Source organism: Melopsittacus undulatus, chromosome 10 (genome assembly GCF_012275295.1).
Source record: "Melopsittacus undulatus isolate bMelUnd1 chromosome 10, bMelUnd1.mat.Z, whole genome shotgun sequence".
Lineage (NCBI taxonomy): Eukaryota > Metazoa > Chordata > Aves > Psittaciformes > Psittaculidae > Melopsittacus > Melopsittacus undulatus.
The window spans coordinates 29770794-29794511 of NC_047536.1; the positions used below are offsets into that span (position 1 = coordinate 29770794).

The 23718-nt window shown below is 37.0% G+C and overlaps 1 protein-coding gene across 1 annotated transcript; it reads right to left on the reverse strand.

Moving 5' to 3' along the window:
* Window positions 1-1017: 1017 nt before the first annotated feature.
* LOC101873119 (translocating chain-associated membrane protein 1-like 1) lies at window positions 1018-14765 on the reverse strand. The gene is made up of 11 exons (XM_005146810.3): window positions 14540-14765; window positions 11753-11813; window positions 9466-9584; window positions 8420-8536; window positions 8276-8334; window positions 7402-7486; window positions 6866-6936; window positions 6677-6781; window positions 4603-4746; window positions 3589-3749; window positions 1018-2119 (listed from the first exon to the last, which is right to left on the reverse strand). Exons 1-10 carry the CDS (start codon window positions 14657-14659, stop codon window positions 3611-3613), a joined length of 1020 nt encoding a protein of 339 aa, XP_005146867.2. The 5' UTR covers window positions 14660-14765; the 3' UTR covers window positions 1018-2119; window positions 3589-3610.
* Window positions 14766-23718: the final 8953 nt, after the last annotated feature.

Below are 23718 nucleotides of genomic sequence, written 5' to 3' on the forward strand. Positions count from 1 at the left end.
TCAAACTTGTGTATTTTACATGCCTAGAACTGGATACTGGCACCTAAACCACTATGTGGATTCACTTTTAAAGGCCTCTAGACATATATGTGCACAAACTGAAATCTACAGGGACTGTAAGCTCATAGTTGCAGTACATATCAAAGAGACCAGTGTCTTCTGTGCAGCATGCTGAGAAACACTTGAAGGCTAAGCAAATTTCACCTAACCTGCTCAAAAGATTATACTTCTATCTAACAAGGCATTTGTTATTAGTAAGTTGATAAAAAATATTTGCAAGTGTATTCCAGTTCCATGGGAGAAGTTTATAGGCTTATGTAAATTGATGTAATATTCCTACAATCTATTTGACCAGAGAGAAAGTTATGGCAAGCAAGAAAGTGAGTTCATTAAACTTATCCAACATTGAGATACCAGCCTCAGATCTGTGGGTTACTTAGAAAAATACCATTAATCTTTTTATAATATCATATTAATATTAAAATCTTACCCAAAGTGTTCACATAAGAAGCAAATTAATACCTTCATTGACATAAAACTTTTGTGAGACTCCACTTGGAGTACTGTGTACAGTTCTGATGTCCTCAACATAAGAGGGACATAGAGCTGTTGGAGCAATTCCAGAGGAGGGCCATGACGATGATCACGGGCTGGAGCATCTCCCATATGAATACAGGCTGAGGATATTTGGGCTGTTCAGGCTGGAGAAGAGAAGCTGTGTGGAGACCTCATAGCAGCCTTCCAGTATCTGAAGGGGGCCTACAAGGATGCTGCAGAGTCACTTCATCAGCAGCTGTAGCAACAGGACAAGGGGTGATGGGCTTAAACAGGGAAATTTCAGGTTACATATAAGGAAGAAGTTCTTTACTATGAGGGTGGTGAGGCATTGGAACAGGTTGTCCAAAAAAGTGATGAATGCTCCATCCCTGGCAGTAGTTCAAGGCCAGGCTGGACAGAGCCTTGGATGACATGGTCTAGTGTGAGGCATCCCTGCCCATGGCAGGGGCATTGGAACTAGATGATCTTAAGGTCTTTCCAACCAAAATCATTTTGTGATTCTGTGGAAACCCTTGAGTCAGTCTAAAGGAAATTATTATCTACAGGATTTTCTTTCTTAAGAAAGAAAAAAGGTTATGCTTGGTGAAACATTCTTTCCAATATTGTTTGAGTACCTCTCTTGAGCATCTTCTGAATAGACTCAGAAGTTTAAAATGTTAATTACAAACTTAAGGGGGGGGGAGGGAACAAGCAGTTGAAGAAAAAATTTCTGGCACATCTAACTACAAACATGAAATCGGCTCTTTACAAATAGTCAGAAGTTTTGGCTTTTATTTCAAAAGGACTAAAGTTATATTATAAATTATTCAGCTACTTCCTCCCATCCCTGCTGAATACAAGACAGTACAATCCACTGCAAAATCCAACAGGCAATCTAGTATTTTTCCCAAGGCACATGGTTTGCATCTTTACTGAAGATTAGTCTCACATTCATACTGAAAGATTAGTGATGTCCTGTCAGAATTTGTCCTCTTTCTAAACCTGCAATTTTTAAAGAGAAATCAGGTATAGAACATGTTTCCTTTTTTACCAGGCTACTTCAGATATAACTGTTATTCCATGTAAGATGAAGAAAGAAAAAATTCTTGGGGAGGGAAGAGAAGGGGAGACAGGCAGGCACGGTAAGATCTTTTTGGTACAGCATTCTCATTTTCTAAAAACAAACAAATAGACTTAATAAAATAAACATAGATTTACACAGCCTTCTGCAGTGTCTGTAATGCAAATACTACAGAAATGTAATAACTTCCGATCACTGAACCAGAAGTTCATGCCAATTCAGCTGTTGTGAAACTTGGAGATGCCTACCAAGGTACCTCAGACATGATCTTGTCATAAACGTACAGTCATCAACAAACATATTTTAAAAATATAACCTGATAGTGTCCATTAAAATAAGAAGACATCCAAGCAGAAGCTCTGCCATGTCAATTTCTTAAGTCAACAGTCTTCCATCAAATGTTGTCTTCTGATACTAGCTTATATCCTCATACTGGTTTTGATTTTCTTGTTCTTGGTGGTGCTCCATCTTCTGTTTTTGCTGCTCCATTGGCAAAGTTAGCTGTAATTTTAAATTAAAGTACAGTAAACAAACTCAATTTTGCTTCACATGAAAAGGTAAAGAAACTAGACCAGGGAAATAAAACACATTAAACATGTGTACAGACACATTATCTGGATTCTCATCTTAAGAACTGGGGGACAAGAGGAGTCTACCTTCAAGCAGACTAAAGAAATAACTTGCAGCTTTGACTGCAACCAAAGTATTGGCTTCAGTGGAGCCCAAGCTCTTCTTCAGAGTATCTCTACAACTGTGAATACTTTTGCAATTACAAATAAGATGAACTGATAAACAGTGTACAACATCTTTCCACATATGCTGCCAGAGAGCGTTAACACCTGTGCTATTCTTTGGTTTGCTCAATTAAGTCAAACTTGTGCTATTCCAAAGCATAACCATCTTGGGAACTTAATTGCAGTGAAGTTACTTATCTGCAAAGAAGAGAAGAATCCTAAAGATTCTTCTGGAGGAAGAAAACTAAAAAGTAAAAAAGAAATCCTCTGCAGGTACAGTCAGAACAGAAAGGCTGCTCTGGAATGATAAAGAAAAACCATGTTATGAGCACCATTATAGTCTAGAATCTTCCAACTGGTTTCAGCTAATGCCGACTCAGCTAGTAATCTCAGAATGCAAAGAGCTTCAAGCCCTCTTAGTAGAAACTAATATATAGATCAACTTCACAGAGAGCCAGCCTGTGGTAAAATTCTCAAGAAACTGCATTTTTCAAAGCTCTACCCAAATTTCAGAAGTTATTCCCAACTCTTCATACATAATGCTATTCAGAGCTTTATATATACGCTGACAAGAATATGCAATTTCACTCTACCAAGTCTTCATAAGTCCCATTTAACTAATTTTGTTGATATAACATTGGAATTCAGAAATTATACATCATTCAGTTAAAAGCCTTTCTCCATTAGTTCTCCTTTGCCAGACACTATGATGGCCCTTGAGTTCTTCTTCAGTGGGTTTGATGTTCTTTATATGACGTGCCTTTATACACAAGAACTAACTTTATTTTAATGGTCTGAAACATAATAGAAGCAGAATTTGTAAAATACAGAAGCGATTTCAGGTACTTTTTTTTTTCCCCCCTAGTGTTAAAGCAAAAAAAAAATTATTAGTGGCATTGGAAAAGACTAATTTAAAATGGAAAGAAAACCCTGGAATTATTTAGCCCAATTTCATGAAATACTCCTTGCATTTTGATTAACAGAGAGTTCAGTGAATAATCCTGAAGGGTACCCAGGCCTAACACTTAATACAACTAGCACTGTGTGCTGTCCCCTTAGCAATAGGGAACTTGAGAAGATGTCCTGACATTTGAAGAGACTAAAATACTACCTACATTTTCTTCATTACCTATATTTTCTTCATGTCCTGTTTTATAGAATGGAAAGATGTAAGTGATGTATTTGGTATAAAAACATTTGTCCTAGAAGCAATTTAAAAAAATTTACACCACTGACCTTTGCCTGGTTCCTTTTTTGCTCATTTCTTCTTTGGGTTAGTTGTTTTCTTCTCTGGAATCTGGTCCTTAACACGCTCTCTCCATTTCTTCAGCTGAAAATGTACAAACTTCCGCATCATCCAGGCCTGTGTTAGACAAACAGCACCCAGGCAGCCAATCCTAGTAAGAGTTGAGATTTTGGAGACAGTTAAATAAAAGTTTCAGTTAACCATTAATACACTATGAATCTGTACTTCTTTTATTTTTTTCTCCAACAGTCTACCATAAAATCAATTAAAATCTTCATATTACGGGAAACCAGACCTATCAGAAGGTTTTGCCCAAGACAAGATGCATCACACAAGAAATGAATGGGAACTGTATGCAAGCACATTGCTAGAAGCAACTGGGTTTATCAGGGAGCTACAGCCATAGCTTTCATTGGCTGACAGGAAATTGTGGCATTGAGGCCCCTTCTGCCAAGCAATCTATGAATGAGAAATCATGTAGATTCAAAATTCCTCCTACTCATTTGATTACAGGCATTAAATTATAAGAGAGAATGTTGAAGTGATGAACTTATGCTGAAAATATAATTTTTAAATTTACAAGTAAAAAGAAAATATGCACAAAAATTTTTTAGGAAGGTACCAAACAAATAATTAGTTAAAAAAATATGGATATTAGTATCACCAAATGATACTATGTCCAGTATAGACATTGGGAGGGGAAGGTTAGGGAGGTGGAGGAAGTTTAAAGAGATTAGTATCCTAGGAAGTTTATTTTTAATTGTTTTTCATTTCCCTCCCTCTCTCCCTCCCTCTCTCCCTCCCCCACAAAGAATTCTGTTCTACTACTTTTGTGAAAAGAAGATAGAAAAAGAGAACACAATTCCCCATCCCTTAAATACTCAAGAGGAAAAAATCAGCCAGGGAAATTATTCCACACGCATTATCCTCCTAGAGTGCTTTATTAAAAGATACTTCGAAGTGCACCATTATACACTCATGAATGTCTACTAGCCTTGATATACCTCACAGGGAGTGTATTGAAGTTTCCGTCTGCTATGGAAAAACCTGGAACCTCTGCTCTTGCCAGACCAAATCCAAAGGTGAGGACAGATAAAGTTAGGGTCAAAAGACGCACCATTATGAAAAGTAAAGCCCAAATGATAAATCTGAAACAAAACAATGAAATTAATGTGTTTTCTCCTTTTAGTCCATTTCTTTTCAATGAAGTCAAGTGTATGAAGAACTTTCTATTAAAATTTTCTCAGCAACAATAGAGAAACAGGTCTGTAGTTTCCAAGGTCATCCTTCCTGCCCTTTTTATAGGGGGGCATCACACTTCCCAACCCCCAATCCTCAGGGACCTGCCCGCTAGACCAGGACAGCTAATAGATGATAGAGTGACTTAGCAAGCTCTTCTGCCAGTTCCTTTAGCACTATTGGATGTAACCCATCCAGCCCCATAGACTTGTGTACATATAAGTGGAGCAGGAGGTCTCTAACCATTTCTTCCAAATTATGCAGATTTCAATCAGTTTCTCATCTCTGCCATCCAGCTCAGGGAACTGAGTACCCTGAGGATAGCTGGTGTGACTATTAAAGACTGACGCAAAGGCAGCATTAAGTATCTCTGCCTTTTCCTCATCCTCAGTCTCTAGGATTCCCCCAGTAACCAGCAGAGGACAGAGGTTCTCCTTGGCCCTCCTTTTATTGCTAACATAGTTGCAAAAGAACTTTTTATGATCTTTTATGGCAGTGGCCAGATTTATTTTCATGTGTGCCTTCATCTCTACAACTTTCTACATAACCTAACAACATTCTGGTAATTTTCATGGGATGACACAGTCCCTTCTTCCACAGGTGATAAATTCTCTTCTTTTTCCCTGAGTTCAAGCACTATCTCCCTGTTCAGTCAGGCTGGTCTCTTCCCCACTGATTTGATTTTCAGCACACAGAGACCACCCACTCCTGCGCCTTAAGGACTTAATTCTTGAAGGGTGTCCAGCCTTCGTGGACCCCTTCGTTCTTCAGTAATGTTTCCCAAGGAATTCTGTCCACCAACATCCTAAACAGATCAAAGTCAGCCCTCTGGAAGTCTAAGGCAGAGGTTTTGCTGACCTTCATTTTGTGATCACCTTGCCCAAGATGGCCTCCAATCATCACACTGCCCACCAGGCCTTCTCTATTTACGAACAGCAAATCTAGGCAGGCATCTCCCCTATCTGCCTCACTAGCCAGCTGGGTTAGGAAGTAATTTTCCACACCCCTCAAGAACCTCTTGGATTGTTTCTTCCAGGAGACATCTGGTAGGTTGAAGTCCCCCATGAGAACAAGGGCAAGAAACTATGAACGTTCTCCCAGTTATTTGAAGAGCCCTTCACCTGTAGCTTCATCCTGGCTAGGTGGTCTATAACAGACTCCTACCAGGATACCTGCTTGGCTGGTCTTCCCCCCAGTCTTTACCCACATTCAGCCTTCTCACTCACAATATTGAGTTCAAGGCAGTCAATGTACTCCCTGATATAAAATGTAACTGCACCACCTCTTTTTCCCTGCCTGTCCCTTCTGAAAGGTCTGTAGCCATCCACGGCAGCACTCAATCATGTGAATCATTCCACCAAGTTTCTGTGATGGTGATTATGTCATGATTTCCCTGCTGCAACTACATCAACTACATGTTTTTGAGACATTATCTTCTCTGTTGTATAGTTCTTTCCCTTTCTCACCTTACCAAAAGGAGAATCACCTGCAAGAACTTAGAGGGAATGCTGCTTTTATAACTTCTTTGACCGATTTTAAAAATAAGTGTCCCTACATACAAACATTTATGAACATTTAAGCAAACAGGCAAGTGATAGGATTAGAAAGCAATACAAACATATCTGAGATGGAATCTGAGTAAAAACTGCTACTGCGGAGTGTATTTGCTTCCTTGACTCTATGTAATAACAGTGACTTATTTGTGAATTCAAAGCAGGTAATAGTGGACACTGAACAAGTGGTGATTGCTGCCTGAGTACTTCTACATACACGCAAATCCATTTATACACAATTAGTAAGCAAAGTTCTGAATTTAAATTAATCATATGCAAGATTTACCCTTTTTGCATGTTTTCATCAGGGAAGTAGAAGAGACGCAAGGCATGAAAAATGAATTCCACCAAATAGTGAGGTACCACCAGAATTAGCCCCAAATGCTGCAAACTATAAAACAGAAAAGTTAGAAATTCTAATGAAATCATGAAAATAATAGATCTGTCTATTCAAAACAAATGTGCAAATACTTACTTTAATATATAGGCACCAGAGATATGAGTAATGTAAAGGCAAATATAACATAGCTGCCTTGGAATATCTTCCTAAAATTAGAGAAATTATAATAAATGCTGTTACTGTTTAACTATATTTTCCAAAGAAAAATCTATTTATTCATTAGTTTTGATTATTTTTTTCACACTACTGTATAAACTTCTGGAAGAAGTATCCGAATCAAAAACTACAGACCCCCTAGACTAAATATATGCATGTAACTGAAAACACAAGTTACATAATGGTTTGGGTTGGAAGGGACCTTAAAGCTCTTCTAGTTCCACCCTCCTGCATAGACAGGGACACCTTCTGCTAGACCAGGTTGTTCCAAGCCCTGTCCAACCTGGCCTTAAACACTGCCAGGGATGGGGCAACTTCTGCCCGTACCTCAACACCCTTGCAGTAAAAATACAAACACATGGATGTTTATATAGTTAATATAAACAAAACTATTAATACAAATAATTGGAAATAATAGATATTTAGTTAACTGTACTGAAAACTTCTCTCCATACCTTTTGGACCTTTTGAAGGTATAGCTCTGGCAGTGCATGAAGCCAATAGGCTATCTGGCAAATATAGAAGAATTTTTCCTGAAAACTAAACAATAATTCAGGTTAAGAAAACACAAGATGATGAGTTTTCAAGCTTTCAACATGAGATACAAGATTTTATTTTATTATCTTAAATTAATTCAGTCTGACTCATTATAGTTTATGGTTTCTAAATCACAGTAACTGCAAATACAAAACAACTCTGGTGACAGTTTTTTGAATCAGCATCCATTAACCTTCTTGATAGCATGTTCTAAATCACCTTTTGAGAGAGTAGGAAGGAAAAAAACCACCAAAACATCTAACACAGAGAAACAGTTAATCAATTGAGGAGTGGAACTCCCTAAAAATGCGTATTATCCCCCTTCCCTCTATCAAACTAACTAGAGAAAAACAGAGCTGGGGGGGGGGGGAGGGGGAGCAGACAAACAACACAGTTTTGTAAGTCATGTTACTTAAAAATAAATCCGCCCCCAGCTATAAATCCTCTCTAATTTGAAGATTCATTCTCCAACAAATACATTTTAGTGTGAGAGTTCAGCAGTCCTATTATATATCCCATTTGGAAACACCTTCACTTTAACTCAGCTACCACGGTTAAGCTAAATGAAGTTGAGAACACATATAAGTATCTCTTGGATTGATGTGCAGTTCAATAAAACTATCTGTGGAAAAAAAGCAGTTTTCAAGCAGAGCAAAGTACTTTAATCGAGTTGTCATTCTTATAAGGTACTGATGTCACTGCCTTATTAGTGGTTCCCTAAAATTTGGGGTGGTTAAATATTCAGTGATTGGAATAACCACAGTTTTTTCAAATTGAAAACAGAACACTTACAGCATATGAGAAAAGGGATAATCTTTCCAGAATGAGGTTAGGTTCATTGCGAATTCTTCCTAAAGAAAAAGGCCATTGATTTAAAAACCTTCTTAATATTTTAAGTCTATTTTTTAAATAAAATCAGCAAATAGAGTGACTTACTGCATTCAGAATACTTGCTCCCCATATAAATGAAAACAAGTAGAACAACGCGAGCTGTCCTGATTCATTGAATTTGCTCTGCTCTGGTTTTGACAGCTGCAGATACCTATTAATTTTCTAGAAACAAAAAGCAGATCAATAAATATAATTTCCAAACCACGAAAACTATTTTGGAGTTAGTGTTCACTCCTGATTCCTCATTCTGATCTTCCATTCCTCAAAATACATAGTTCCCACCATTTAAGACTTTGATCAAGACTTTTTATGACAACTAGCTTCAAAAAGACTCACCACTATGGTAAAGTTCACATGGAAAATAGTCAGATAATGTATTAAGACAAATTTTTTTCACCCATAATCAGTCATATTGCTAATTTTTTCCAAACTCTTTGCACATTTAAAAACCAGCTGAGCTTCTGTGGTACAGATGATCTATTTGATAAGACTTTCTAAGACCATTCAATAATAAATGGTTTTCACAATAGCTTTAACAAATGCATTTTACTTCGCAACTGAGTTGGTGTGAAAGAGCACACATTGAAGTCTCAGCTCCTTCTTTGAGGCAAAGCTGACAAACAGAAATCCATCACTGCAATAATTTTTGGTTTTGATTGTTCTAATATATCTTATGAATCTAATGCAAACCTCACTCATAGGTATCTTGAGCACATCATAAACATTTAATGTTTGGTTTTACAGAAAAATGTAAGTTATATTGATTGAAAGTAAAATTTAGTGGTTTGTATCATTAATAAACTGAAGAAATATCACTTGAAAATTTCACAGTGTCATTTAGACTGGAAAACACCCTTAAGATCACCGAGTCCAGCCATTAACCTAACACTATCAAACCCAAGTCCACCACTAAAACAAGATCTAGTTGCATTTTTGTCATATAACAAAAGGATGGATCATAACAGGGCTTCTAAATGCTAAACCATTTGTGTACTATGACTTACACTCAAACTTGCAGAAAAACTCTTAGCAAATAATGGCTAAAAATAACACGATTATAAAAGTACATGATAGCCCAGTAATAAACTTACATCTAATATGCACTCCTGGATTACAGCATGCACTTTAATAGTTACAAGCATGTAGAAGCTGATTGTGGCAATGTCTTTGGGACCATAGTCATAAAAATCAAATTGCTCACTGTTGTCATCTAAAAAAAAATGGAGAGAAAAAAGAAAAAGTATTCATTTTTACATTCTTCTGAAAGAGTATCCTCCTGGCAAGCGGCAGCAGTGACAAATGTTCTTGGAAGTTGTAACTAGTGCCCTGTATCCATTTAACATAAGTTTTACATTTTTGAAAATCACTCCCTATGCCTGATTACATAACCTGAAACTTCTTTTCCTTCAATACAACGATACCATTATAAGCCTAGAACAAACTATTGAGAGCACTATACACTGACCTGTTGCTTCAATCCACTTCTTTCATTCTGGGACATTAAAAAAAAAAAAAATCACACTACACACTAACAACCTGTCCTCTATAATTTGGTAGAGACCAAATGAGATTCCATCTTAAAAAGTAAGACCATATGTAGGAAAAGAGAAACTATATAGTGAGGACAGTATCACTACTAGTTCAACACATTGGTAAGTAATAACTTCCCCAAAAGTAGTAATAAGTTATCAGAGAAAAGAGAGAGACAGAGAGAGAAAGAGACGGGGAGAGAGAGAGGGAGAGAGAGACGGAGAGACACTTGAGATGTTCCTATTTACCAAGAGTGGGAAAACCTACCAGTGAAATTCAATTCAATTTAAAAAGCATGTAATGGGAGCAGTAGATGAAAGGAAGCCTTATTTTGTAGGGGTGTCTCTCCTTTGGCCCACAGATACTCATTATAGCCACCTCACTTTTCTTTATACATCTGAGACACTGCAGTTGAAAAAAAAGAACTGGGACTAAAACTAATCAAGAGCCGTGCTCATCCTGAGTTACAGGCTTGTATGTCCAACATTTCCATCTTTCAGTTTTCACTTGAGAGGGCATTAATTTAGATGTCTCTTATCTAGACAGTCACTTTCGATAAACATCAACGAATTTTGTTATCTTGAAGACCTTTACCCTTTGTCAAACTGTGTGCCTTGTCCAAAAGTCAAAGCAGAGAAATACAGACATCAAACAACTTCTTCTTTTTTCTTTACAAACAACTTCTTCTTTTTTCTTTAAAGGAAACTCAGCGAGTTTTCAAGGAAGCAATTGCTACTTCCTGTACCATGAATGATACATTAAGGTCCTGATGCACAGGACATTCATACAACATGTCACATATCCCATTTCTATGTTTGAAAGTGGCTTGTGGTATAATCAATGAAAAGTAATTGCATAGCAAATGCTATTGCTGCCTGGTCCCTAGCACTCCTTTTTAAAGTGGACCTTTACTAGTAGTATATTCATTGCTTTTAGAGGGCCCACACTGAGGCCTCAAAACTGCTTGTGCAGAACTCCACACCTATTAAAACTAAAAGAGGTTATACATCGTTCATTCCATTGTAGGTATGTACACATACATACATATACACACACATGTATGCAACAATGTCGTGGTTTAAGCCACTTCTTCATAGACGTCACACTGCAGGCACCTTGGTAAGTGACACATGGATTTGACTTCTGTCTCCGCTATTTTATTTCTACTTGATGCTGCTCAAATATCAGTAAGACTCACCCTGTCCACCTCAAGTTTTCAACATGAAATATCTTGGGAAACATTTGCAAAAAATGATGGATATTCATTCCTGCAAGCAAAGTTGATCAATGAATTATTTTGAGCATACTGAATGCAGTCAGAGTACTACATTTGAAAGGGCCGCAGCACCGATGTCTCAAGTTGGAAGTCAAGATTAGAACAAAAGTCGTACGTTTTACTAATTCTGGGGGAAAAAAACCAGAACTGTCTCCCTTTGTTATTTAAAAGTATGATTGAAGCAACAACATCAGTTACTTGAGAATAATAATATAATATTTTTTAAATATAAACCACAAAATCCATTACTAATGACACAAGAAATCATGAATAAACAATAAATATACAGAAGAGGATGAAACCATTGTTACTTGATAACTCTTGTTGATTGTATCAAAACATGGAAAGAATGCATACTTTTTTGCATGGTTTTCATGTTAAATTTATATTAAAATGCACATTATTAGCAGTGTTAGCTATGGGAAAAATAACCCACTTATTCACATGCAACAGTATGTATCAATGTATCACAAACACTAGAATGTATCAGTGAATATAGTATTAGTAAATCCAAAATTTTTAATAGTTGAGCTCTTGCATTACAAGAAAAAATAGATTTGATTTAATCTCACCAATGGTATAGGTGACATTGTACTGCAGAGCAACAAACATGATGAAGGTCTTGGGTGGGACCTGAAATTAAAAGAGAAGCAGAGAAAAAGTATCAGTTCTTTCAACAAGCTAGACTATAAACATCTAAAACTAGGAGATTATGCCAACAACTCATCAAAATGTTCTCCTACATGATTTAAATCAAAGAGGTCCCAAAAGTGTTATTCATCTCCACAATAGGGAGGCTCACCTTGTTACAAAACCTTTACCATTTACTGTATAGGGTCAGAACTTGAATTATGTCCCTTTACCTGACAACTTATTCTTTTACTAAATAACATTCTAAAGTGTTTAGAAGTGTAAATGGCTTTAATCTTTTTCAAAAGTTAAAAAACTCTTAAATCAGATGGAAGGTTTCACCTAACTTTGCAAGATACTAAAAAAGCAATGCTCTGGCTAAGTGTCCCATAAGTAAACAGAGAATTCAAAACATCAGAGTAGAATTATAAGATTAATCAATTTCTTGAATGATAAATCAAGCAAGTTCTAAAAAAATTACAGTACAATAAAAGTAACCAATGTTACAGTTTCATGTTACTTTTTCTCCAGTGGCAAAACTAGTAAAAAATTTAAAACCACCAAAAAAAAACCCCCCAAAAAAACCCCAAACCCAAATATAACACTTTCAGCCATCCCCACCTCTTCAAAATATTCTGCCATTCCCATGCTGCAGTATATTTAGCCCTTATCTGTAGCAATGGAATTGTACAGAAAGTGGATTACTGTATGACCCTACAACGGAGCAATAAGAAGTAAATGTGTTTGCTTGGTTTAGTTAAAAATATTACATTATCTGGTTTGCACAACTTTAAAAACAAACATTTGTGCTGATATAACTGAAAGAGTCATAAACTCTAGCAGAAGGATATAAGTAGAAGATAAAAACAATTAAACAAGAAAACCCACCCCTGGTTCCTTTGCTGCAAAAAATAAATACATCAATAAATGAAAAATGCAATACATCCTACACTGACAATAACAAATGCATTTATTATGTTTGTAAGCACTCAGTTATCCAGATCATAAATCAGAGAAGTACAACAGGCATAATCTGAAAACTGGTGTAAAAAAAAAACCCAAACAACATTGTTGAGAGGCTTTTTATTGCAGTTTCACTTCAGCTGATTTCATAGCTATGACTTAAAACTGAGAAACAGAAACTGAAACCAGAAAGCTATTTTCGTCAGATGTTACATCATCTGAAAGTCTAATTAAGAACATTCATGAGTATATGAAACAAGCACTAATTTATCCAGCTACAAAGTAAACAAGAGGCACAACGATGCAGAATAATATATATAGCAAAAACAAGGAGGAAAAGGCGAATTGCTTCAGTACACTGGGAGAACACCACATACATTTCTTAATATGGTGCACATAAGTTATATATAGTTATTGAGATAACCATATGTGACTTGTGTGATGCTTTTATTGTGCTTGTTTTAATATATACTATTATACTTCTTATTGTATAATTTAAACAACTGCATATTCTTTTTGATGAGGAAATTATTTGTTTGAGTGAGACACCTCTCTATTAAGGAAGGAACAGGGTGCTATGTTACAGGTTAGACCTCTGTATTGCAGCTTTGCCTCATTCACTGCAGAAAAGCAGTACAGGAAAGCTGGAGAGGGGCTTTTGACAAGGGCATGTAGGGACAGGACAAGGGAGAATGGTTTTAAACTGACAGAGAATTCCTCTCCCCCCCCCCCCCCCCCCCCCCCCCTCCAAACTGTTGCTGAAGTGTACTTAAATTGCTTTCCCAGAATTTAAACTCTACTTACCAAGTCTTATTCTATACTTAATGCCATCATAAAACAGTAATATAGCAGCACACGCACAATTTTTGTCCCAAAAGAGGCCTAAAAGAGATGCCTAATCCATCACCCCCGAGACTAATAAGCAGATTGCACATAGAAATAAACCTTACAGTAACTTTTAAGTATACAGGGAAAGAGAAATTCAGAAATTCATCTAAAACTGTCTAATCCCATATTTGTCTTCAGATTACCCACCACTAGGGAGCCCAGTGAATGACAGCAATAGACACAGTAGTGCAGAATGGTGACTAGCAGGTTTTAACTACTATCTGATTAAACATCTCAGAACAAAAGACTAGCTGAGACCCTCTTTGTAACAATGTTCCTAACTACTTTACCATGTATACTTTTGAACAGAGCAGGGAAAAACCTAAACAGACATAGAGACATAAAAAGACTCTAAGCAAAAGGGCTTGAAGAACTTTATAACTCAGGAGACTGGAACTGAATACAAGGGAGATTATGGTAGGGTGCTAGGAATGAAACATATGCAGAGATTAAAGAAAACTAGACAATAAAAGAAGAACAATCTAACAGAAGAGGGTGAGAGTGGGGGGTGCGTAGTGAGAGCAGGAGCTACCAAAGACAAATCAGTAGAGTAGGCACTGACATGATGCCAGATGGGCAGAGCAGAGAGAAATAAAACTTGCTGCACAAGGAAGACAGCCAAGACATGGAGAGAAAGATGCTCGAGCAGGGTACCATGGTGTGAGGCGTCGGACAGAGAAAAAACAGGGACATAACCCGGTAGGGAACAAGGGAAAAGACAGGCAGAACCCGAGAGGATCTGATAGAGCCGCTTGGCAGCGAGGCTGAGGGATGTTTAGCAGGTGTCCAGAGCGGGAAGCCAAGAACACCGCGGTACCCCACAAGAGCAGGTGCTGTGCTGCTCAGGCAACTACCAGACCCCTCTCCCCGCCTGGTACCTCAATCACGAACCACATCACGATGAACATCACCAGGAAGGTGACAATATCCTCAAGGTTCTGGACGATGACTTCATGGTTTATCACGGTCGTGGTCCTGTATTTCCTGCGGAACCTCATAACAGTGACAACCCAAGCAACCCCGTCAAACCGCACCTGAGCGACCACTACCACACACACAGTAAAACACCGCCGGCCCAAAGGGCCCACCCGCTTCCGAGTTCGGGCGAATTATCCTTAAGACTGCTTAGGATTGGCAAATTCTGGCAACAAATCGTGAAGAGCGGTTTCTAAAGGAGGCGGTGCTTCTGAGGCCGCCGGGCGGTGGGAGCTGGGGCCCGGTTTGAATGACACTGGTCCCTGCCAATCCCACATGCGACTGGGTTGGGCTCCTCTGCAAGGCGGCAGCGGACCATAGCGGACGGGGTTTGGCTTGCGGCGGGTTCTGTGCTGAGGGGGTTCCCGCCTGCAGCGCCTCAGTGGGGTGAGCGCCTTCGGTTCTTTTCGGTTCAAGCCGGTGTGGCCTCTGTGGAGGCCGCGCTCGCCGCAGCTCCGGTGGTGGCTAGGTAGCTCTGTTCTCCGAAAGCCCTGCGAGGCACGTTGGTCGCACTGCTCTCCTCACGAGTCCAAGGGCTGTGGTGGTGGGAAGTGGCCCCTCATCACCCCCCTCGGGAGTTGTGCTGCGCTCCCTCACCAGCGACTAGACAAAGATGTTGAAAAACTATTTTCTCTCCATTAAAATGAGAGAAAGAAGATTCAACGTGCTTTGAAATCTTAAAAATATGTACATTTAGCTATCTAGCTGGAATTTAGGAGGGAAGATCACACCAAGTTATCAAAAAACTGTACTGAAGAGTGAAGGCTACAGGACGGCATAGCATCCAGAGAACAGGAAATAAGAATTAGGTTCCATCTGGCAGCCGGGTGTCTCCCCTGCTGTGCTGACTGGCCTCAGCTGAACATAAGGTTCGCCTATATCCACAGAGTAAATAGGACTTAAATTCAGTTCAGCTGTGAAGTAATTTTGCTTCCTATCGATTATTTAAATAGGTGATGCTCACTGAAACTTATTTTGAGTGTGCCTGAGTTGCTTTGTTAGGTGTTCTGCTTAGTTTTTGAGTTTTGCTATGCTCGGACTGCGAATATATTCAGAAACTGGACTTTACATTTGGAATGAAGAGTTGCTATAGGGCACAGGTGCAATTTGGGGCATTCATTTGGGAAGCAACTGCCATTTATATTCTTTTTCTCAGCTGAAAAGATGAATTAAACCCAAAATACTTGTAACAAGGTGTTTACAAATCATGGGAGTTTTTATTAAAAAGGAACAATATAATTGAAAGTATTTCCTAATTGTTTAGCATAATTGCTGCTTCCTGTCTTTTTCAAAAGCTACAAAAATAATGCTGACTGAGAATTAATTGTGATTCAAACCAGTTTCATTTCTTCTTGGAACATATTCAGAGACATGAACAAGAAATGCTGAGTAGGAATGAAAAACAAGAAATGGGAACTTGGAACTTAATTTTGGAATCCAGAACATACTAATTTGATACAATTTATGCCATTCTTTTTCACTCTATTAGAGTAAGCAAGCTCGTTAAGATTTTTATTGGCTGGCAATATTAAGATATCTAGTGTAAGGCCTTGAAGAATGTTATTTAAGCTCTAAGTCCCAGGTATAAAGACCCAGAGGGTTTTTTATCTCTTTGTTTCTGGTGTTATTCTGTTATATGTGGGCCCATTTCACTTACAGCCCACTGTGTTATTTCCACTGCCTTATCCTTTAAACAAGCAAACTTAGCTGTTCACCTTTTCATGATCGTTTTTTCTGGTAAAAAAAAGGAAGCAATACAAAAAAATCCCATAGCCTTTAGTTAAAAAAATACTTCCACTTTTTTATTGTCGTTTTATTTATTTAGTAAAGGAATTAAACAGAAAATTAGAAAATTATGCCTCACCAGCCACCTAGGTTGAAAATAACTGCAGTTATTTTCTTTGTATAACTGCTTTAATAGTTACTCTGCTGTTAATAGTTAATAACTGTTAATAACTGCTTTAATAGTTATTCTGCTAAGTTTTATTGATTTGCTGTTCTTCTATATAGAAAGCAAAATCAAATTAATGTCTTTTACAGAATTGTAGAAATCAATTGGAGATCTTCTTGACCACACGGAAGTAGCTAAGAATGACTCCTTTATTTTATACTTCAGTTAAACAAGAAGACCTAATTCAGAATTTGAGTAGATCCAGAGAACAAAAAAGATCCAGTTATTGTCATGGGGTAAGTAAACCCAGTTTACAAATCACAAGGCAAATACATTCAAATTGTCTATATGATTTCTTTTGTGTGTTAAAAGACTATCCAAGATTGGGATTTTTTATTTATTCACTTTTTTTTAATTTTATTGGGCACTGCTTAAACACAAGATAGCATAGAGACTATCTAATGGAATTTAAGATCGAGTAAACAAGATAGATTCACTGTGGGGAACAGTGGTACCCTGTAAGCCATACAGTTGTATCAAAACACATTCACAGTGTTCTTTTGGGACTTTGAAATGGGGGAGGAGAAGTAACTTAGGAAAGATACGGGAAAACAGAAGAGATAGTGGTCCTGTGTAAATCATTGAAGAAGTCAGACTGGGGTGAATAGCCATTGGAACGATGGAGTTTATTCTTTTCACACTAAGCATTTTGCCTGTTCAGAATCTTCCTAAAGCTCATTGAGTTCTAGTTTAGGGTTCTACCTTAATTTAAGAAGGATAATGACAGATATGAAGCAAAAGCAGTGCAACATATATATTTATATGTATATATATAAATTTATGTATATCTCAGACATTTTCACTTTTCGTTACCTAAAAGAAAAAAACTTAAACACAACAGTCAGTAACTGGCACTTAATGGCAAGCATATAAAATTCAGTAGCAATTTGTATTGAGTTCTGTTAAAAAAAAGAACTAAACCACAACATACATGCTCCTAACAGTATCTAATTAAACAATATTATTAGAGATTAAAATTACAAGAGCCTATTAAGCCTTGTCCATTTTGGGAATAAAAGAATTAAAAAATAAGCTACGAAGAGAGGTTTTTTGTCACACTATAATTTTTCATACCAAGAAATAGTTCTGGGCTTTCCTTTAAAGTGTATGGTCTAGTCGTTTTTGCAGATGGGACTGTAGATGACTGATTGATATGTTTCTGTATGGTATTTCTTGCTTCTCTTTCCTCTTCATAAACCACTACATATTGGCCGCTATTTTGTAAGAATTAAAACTTGGGACTTAGTCTTTGTGTAAATGTGTTCCCAGTTTTACAAAAATGGAACTATGCAGAAAGGGAATAACATTTGTAGCATCAATTATACAATACTGAATTCTGAAGCTTCTGTGCTGCAGTTTGAGAACCATCTGCCTATTTCTTGATACACTACTATCTCTGAAAAAAAAAACCTGTGTTAAGAATGTGCAGGGTAAGTCATATAATTGGGACAGGGAGGTGTAAAGCAAGTGTGGATTTTTGCCTGTGTCATATAATTAATATCAAAAAAACACAATTAAACAGCAGTTGAAATAATTTTACTATAATATGTAATTGGATGATAACTGTAGAGCCTTAAGAAAGGCAGGAAAGGATCAGGTGCTATATTTTAGGTAGTATGAAAGAGTGAAAAGCTGTCTTGCTGTTCTATAAAAAACAAAAGTAGAAATCCACTTCAATGTCTACATCTGGTAATCAATTACTGGCTGTTATGTTGTGCATAATGTGTGCAATTTCTGTGGGGTCTGATTGCAATTTTTATTTAGAATCTATTAAGCAAATAAATATTCTACTTACAGAGCAGGTGGAACATCTGCTGCATACGTTAAACCAGCAGTCCATTCTGAAGAGATCATACATTGAATACAAGCCCCTGTATCCATATGGTTTTATGAAACCTTTCATTCTGAGACTGGTTATTCCTTTCAGGCTGAAAATCTGGTATCACTTTTTTGTTTTGAAGGGTGTCTATAAGGTGATGAAGTGATTGCAGTCTAGTTTGCAAGACTTTATTTAAAATATGTAATGTTATATTGTCATAGTAATAGTGCTTTTTCTACAGCTTGGATCATAATAAATTAGTGACCTCTTTTCAGGCTCTTACGTTTTTAGCCATGTGTGGGGCAGATTTAATTGCAAACAAAACTGGTTTAGGGAAAATTTAAACTAAAATACCCTCTTAAAACATTTCCATAAACCATTTCACATTTGCATTTTTATTTTGTAAAAGTATTTGTCATCATTGGTATGTGTCTACCCTCATAATAACCATTTCCTTTTCTTCCCTGATGGGTTAATAATATAGCAGTAAAACAAACAAAAAATTGCACTTTTTACTTGTTTTTCCAATTTTTTAATGTCTGACTAATAGAAGAATTAGCATAATATCTTCAAATGCAATGTATACACCTGGACACAGAGCAGGTTGAGAGTCTGGAATATTACTGATACGATATATGGAGACTGCACAGTGATCCAATAACTGATACTAATTCATTAATAACTTTTTTTCCTCTACATGTTTCCCTCCCAGATCAAGTGAATTATTTATTGTATTACATCTTGCTGAGTAACTAAAAGTGCCACCAAATCATAAATAAGAGTGAAATACAGGTTAGAACTATTATTTCACTTCATAACTAGAAAAACCCACGAATGTTCCAGGCTAATTTTACCCGAACTTTAAGATTGTATTAGTAGGCAAACAAAAATACATGCTGTTTTGCAGATCACAGAAATGTTCAGGCTGAAAGGGGCCTTAGGAAGTCTTTAGGCCAACCTTCTACTCAAATCATGATCCACTTATGAGGTTAGACTAGGTTGCTCATGATTTTATCCAGTCTTAGAAAAACTCCAATGCAATATGATCTACATCAAAAAAAAAAAGATGCTAAGCCAGCAATGATGTTCAGCAAGGCCTTTAGAAATCAACTATAACAAGAACAATGAGTCATGACCATTCACTACTAGTCACCTCTGTTTACTTTTTCCAGACTGAAAACTGAAAGCATGTGGTGCTTTTACAAGGAAAAAAAAAACCAATACAAATGTGCTACTTTGTATTAAGACTTAAATTGAAACTCTGGCAGCAAAATATATGTGTGTCACAAAAAAGTACTGTCCAACCTGGTTTGTGAAGTTACATTGTTACAACTCACAGCCAAGCTGATAGGGTTCCCAGAACAATTTAGAGTGCTGAACTCCCCATTAGCTTTATTTCCAAAGAAGCCCTTGTCCCATCTTGGTGCAGTATTATTTTTGTGGCTGCAGAGTGCATGTCTGTATGCTCCAGGGATAATAGCACTACACAGAAGCAACATATATTACTTGTTACAGAATGGACCTGGGAGCTGAAGTTCTATCTCAGATCACTCTCAAGCCTGTCAAATACCTGATACTGCCTACCTTTTTTGTTTGTTTTTATGTTGGCTTGAAGGTTGCAAGCATATAGTAAGACAAGACTTTAAAACCCAAGTCTTTTCACTCCTTAGTTTAACATCTTAGAGTTCACCAAGGGATAATGAGAACTGAGACCAGCTGAAGAAATAACGGGCCATTTCCAGAGGCTTTCAGATGTGCATTCTCTCTTCCTTTTGAGTGCAAACATCTTTTTCTCCAACCCAGCGTTCCTTTCTGTTACATTCCAAGCTGATCACTAAGGCCATAGAACTGAATTCACCTTGTCATATGCAGGGAGGGAAAGTAATTTATTCTCCTTTTTGTGTTTTTACCATTTATTAAATGGGCAGAGTAATGCTTGTACAAAGTGTTTTGCATTAAAAAAGCGAAGTATTTTTAGTTGCAAATTAGTAACAGTAATACACAAAAACAGACTAATAAGAAATAAAATATTAGACAGTTGGAAAAACTCTTCCAGTTCCTTTCAATATTTCTGTCAACTTGACATTTCTATTAGTTGTTATTGTTCACAACTTACTCAATAGACACAAGAAGGGCTTAGATACATTAGTAATTTTTAATTTGCTACGAGATATTTTATTGTCCTTGAAAGACAATAATTTCCATGCATTAAAAAAACAGATGAATGTCCTGGGTGAAACTCTGGACTCACTGGAGATAACAGGGCCTGGATGTCACCCTAGGGTTTTAGGTAATAAGCTATTAATGTGACATTTAAATGGATAACCCTGTAATGCAAAGACTAATATTTAATTCATGCATTAATATGTTAAGCAGCCTGTCAAGAAAAAAAATAATGACTAGAAAAGATTGAAACTGAAAATACATCTTTTTTTTTTTAATCTGATGTTTCTTTATCTTTTATCTGGGTGGTTAAACCCTTTGGATTGTTCTGCCTAAGTCTAGTGCGAGACATCCTGCCCGTGGCAGGGGGTTGGAACTAGATGAACTTAAGGTCCTTTCCAACCCAAACCATTCTATGATTCTGTATTATACTTGAAGATTTCCTGAGCTAGTATCTCTGTAGTTGTGTGTCAATGTATTACTCTGGTATTGCTTAGCTGTGGAATGACCTAGCAGCAAGTCTTCTAAAATGGGATAAAACAATTTAAAAAAGATTTAATCCACTATTGACCTTTTTCACTCCTAAAAATGCACCAAACTTTAAAAGGGAATTGAGAGAAGAATTTTTATTTTATCCTGGATTTATATCCTGACTATATTCATATTACAAATTGAAAGTTTATGTGTGAATATTGCAAACCATGAGGTTGATATCACACACATGCAATTTGTCAGTCAAGCCTGGCCAGTGCAGATAATAATAGCTAAGTGCAGATACACAGAAACCCTGATATCCTTCTCAGGACTTTTTTCCCCCTTATTAGCTTTCATCTTATAACAGGGAATATTCATCACAGCTGTTGACCAATAATATATTCTGTAGAAGCAGCTGTTTTTATTCTCCATAAATAATAGCATCATCTCTCTTCTGTGCAATGGTTACACCAATTAAGCATTAAAGAAAAACTGAGAATTAGTAAGTACAAATTATAGAGAATTAGTGGTCTTGCGAATATAAATTTTAAAACCTAAACCCACAAAAGGAAATACGGAAAAAATACTGAAGAATCTGTTTTTCACTTTTCTGTCCAGAGCCAGATCTCTTGCCACTGTAACAATATGAGAGAGCAAGACTGAACAGTTTAAACTTAACCTTATTTCTCTTCTATTCCTTTCTTGATTTTTTCCCCCAAAATCTGTTATCAAATTAGTTTCTCCCAGATAAAACCTTACTCTGCTAAACAGCCAATGACATATTAATGTTGAGAAGAAATGTTTCCTGATCATGTGAGTATACAAACAGTGAAATATGTAGTCTGTATTTCAGTGGCTGAAATAATATAAGGTGTACGCTTAGGATTGTTAAAGGAGAAATTAATGTATGTAGTGCTATGTGACTTTATGTTTCTGTGATTTAGTTGTGTGTACATTTAAAATGTATTAATCAGTAGAGTATGGTACAAGATGTGTTCATCATGGCTTCCACTGTATGTATGTATGTTAGAATTTTGTAAGGAGTTTTATAATGGTTTTAGTCGCAGAGAAATGCTGTGCATCTGCTTTATCTTTCTTTCTTCCTTTGTTTACAGATTCATAAGATTTGTTTGTTCATAAGATTTCTTCCTTATAGTTCATAAGATTAGTCTGTTCTGAAAAATATTGTTCTTTCCTGTTACATGGTAACCACATAGAACTATTTTACTAGTGAGATTAATGATGAAGGAATCTGTTTGTAAAATGTATCTGGTCATAATTTGGTGATGAAATTAGACGTGTTTTGAAGGCCCCTATGCCTTTCTTTTCTCCAGAAAGTGTTGTCTGGGGTGTGTTGAGCTTTTTTGAATGGGTATTTATTGGGATTAAGTCTGTGTCTTCTGGTGGTGGTTGCCACATGCATTCTATAGAGGAGTTCCAGTTGCCTTAGTTTTTTCTCTGCTGCTGTTACCATACAAGAACCATTTTGCTTCTAGCCTTTGTCCTTTTATCCATGCTTACTAAGATTTGTTTACATAATACTAGGCATTTAACTGTAATTTACACGGCAAAACCATGTCTGGACTGAGACTTAGAAAACATTACAAACACTTTGCATTTGCCTGTTTGTCTGCCTTGAATTGCACTTACACTTTGAGGCATTTGATGTGGCTAGAGGAAGATAATGCTGTAGCATAATGAGAGGTATGAGAGCTCTTCTTGTCTATTGAAGTGTAGGACAGATTGTTCCGTGATTGCCTCACTAAGAAAGCACCAAACACTACTGGGTAGGGTTCTGTTGGAGGCCCAGAAGGGTGACTGCTGATATAAGAGCTATGCAGGTCAGTATAGGATGGCTCATCCATAGTCTTGATGTTGACACTAACCAGTTTAAACACATTCTGATTGCTTCTCTACATGCTGTTATGATGGAGATAGCTGTGCCCCTTGAGGAAAACTTCACCCTCAGGCTTTTTTAATGGTCCTCAGGCAAATCAGTGAAGTGTCTTTGCTAAAATCTTGATGTGAAAATGAGTATTGAATCCTACAGTGAAAACCGTTCTGAATAGCATTTGCTAGAAGTAGGTGATTATTTGCCAGCATTTTTTTCCCAGTGTCATAACCCACAAATGAACGCTAGGGGATGCCACACTTCTACCAAAGTTACCGGACTGGGGGGGGGACGGGGGGGGGGGACGGGGACGACCGGCCAGATCTGTGAAATTATTACCATTCCTTTTCACACAAAAAAAAACCCTAAGAAAAACAGCTTTCGGTCATTTGATGTAATAAGGGTATTTTATTGGAACGTGTCTGAGTGAGTAGAAATACGTAATATTTTAATTCTTTACTAAATGTTTTGGGGAAACGTCCTTATTAGATAAGCATAAAGAAGTTAATTTTTCAATATCTATCCTCTAGAAACATCCGAATCAAGATCAGGATGCCATTTGAATAGGTTACGTGCAAAAGTAGGTGAAGAACAGTTCAGATACTGTATACAAAGTTACAGAGCTGTTTAGTCCAGGGCTCCAGTGTTAGAAACTTTGACACTCTTTACAATAAATACAGAACAGCTTACGGGTTTGAAATTTGTTACAGGACAAGCGTGGCTGTTCCACACTAGAACTTGTTTTTCCTTTAAATAATTTACATTGATTTCAAGTGCTTGTAGT

Coding starts and splice junctions, on each gene's coding strand:
- LOC101873119 (XM_005146810.3), bottom strand. CDS start 14,659: ATGAGGTTCCGCAGGAAATACAGGACCACGACCGTGATAAACCATGAA. Junction 11,814..14,539: donor TGATGTGGTTCGTGATTGAG/GTACCAGGCGGG, acceptor TTTTAATTTCAG/GTCCCACCCAAGACCTTCAT. Junction 4,747..6,676: donor GATGAAAACATGCAAAAAGG/GTAAATCTTGCA, acceptor GTTTTGTTTCAG/ATTTATCATTTGGGCTTTAC.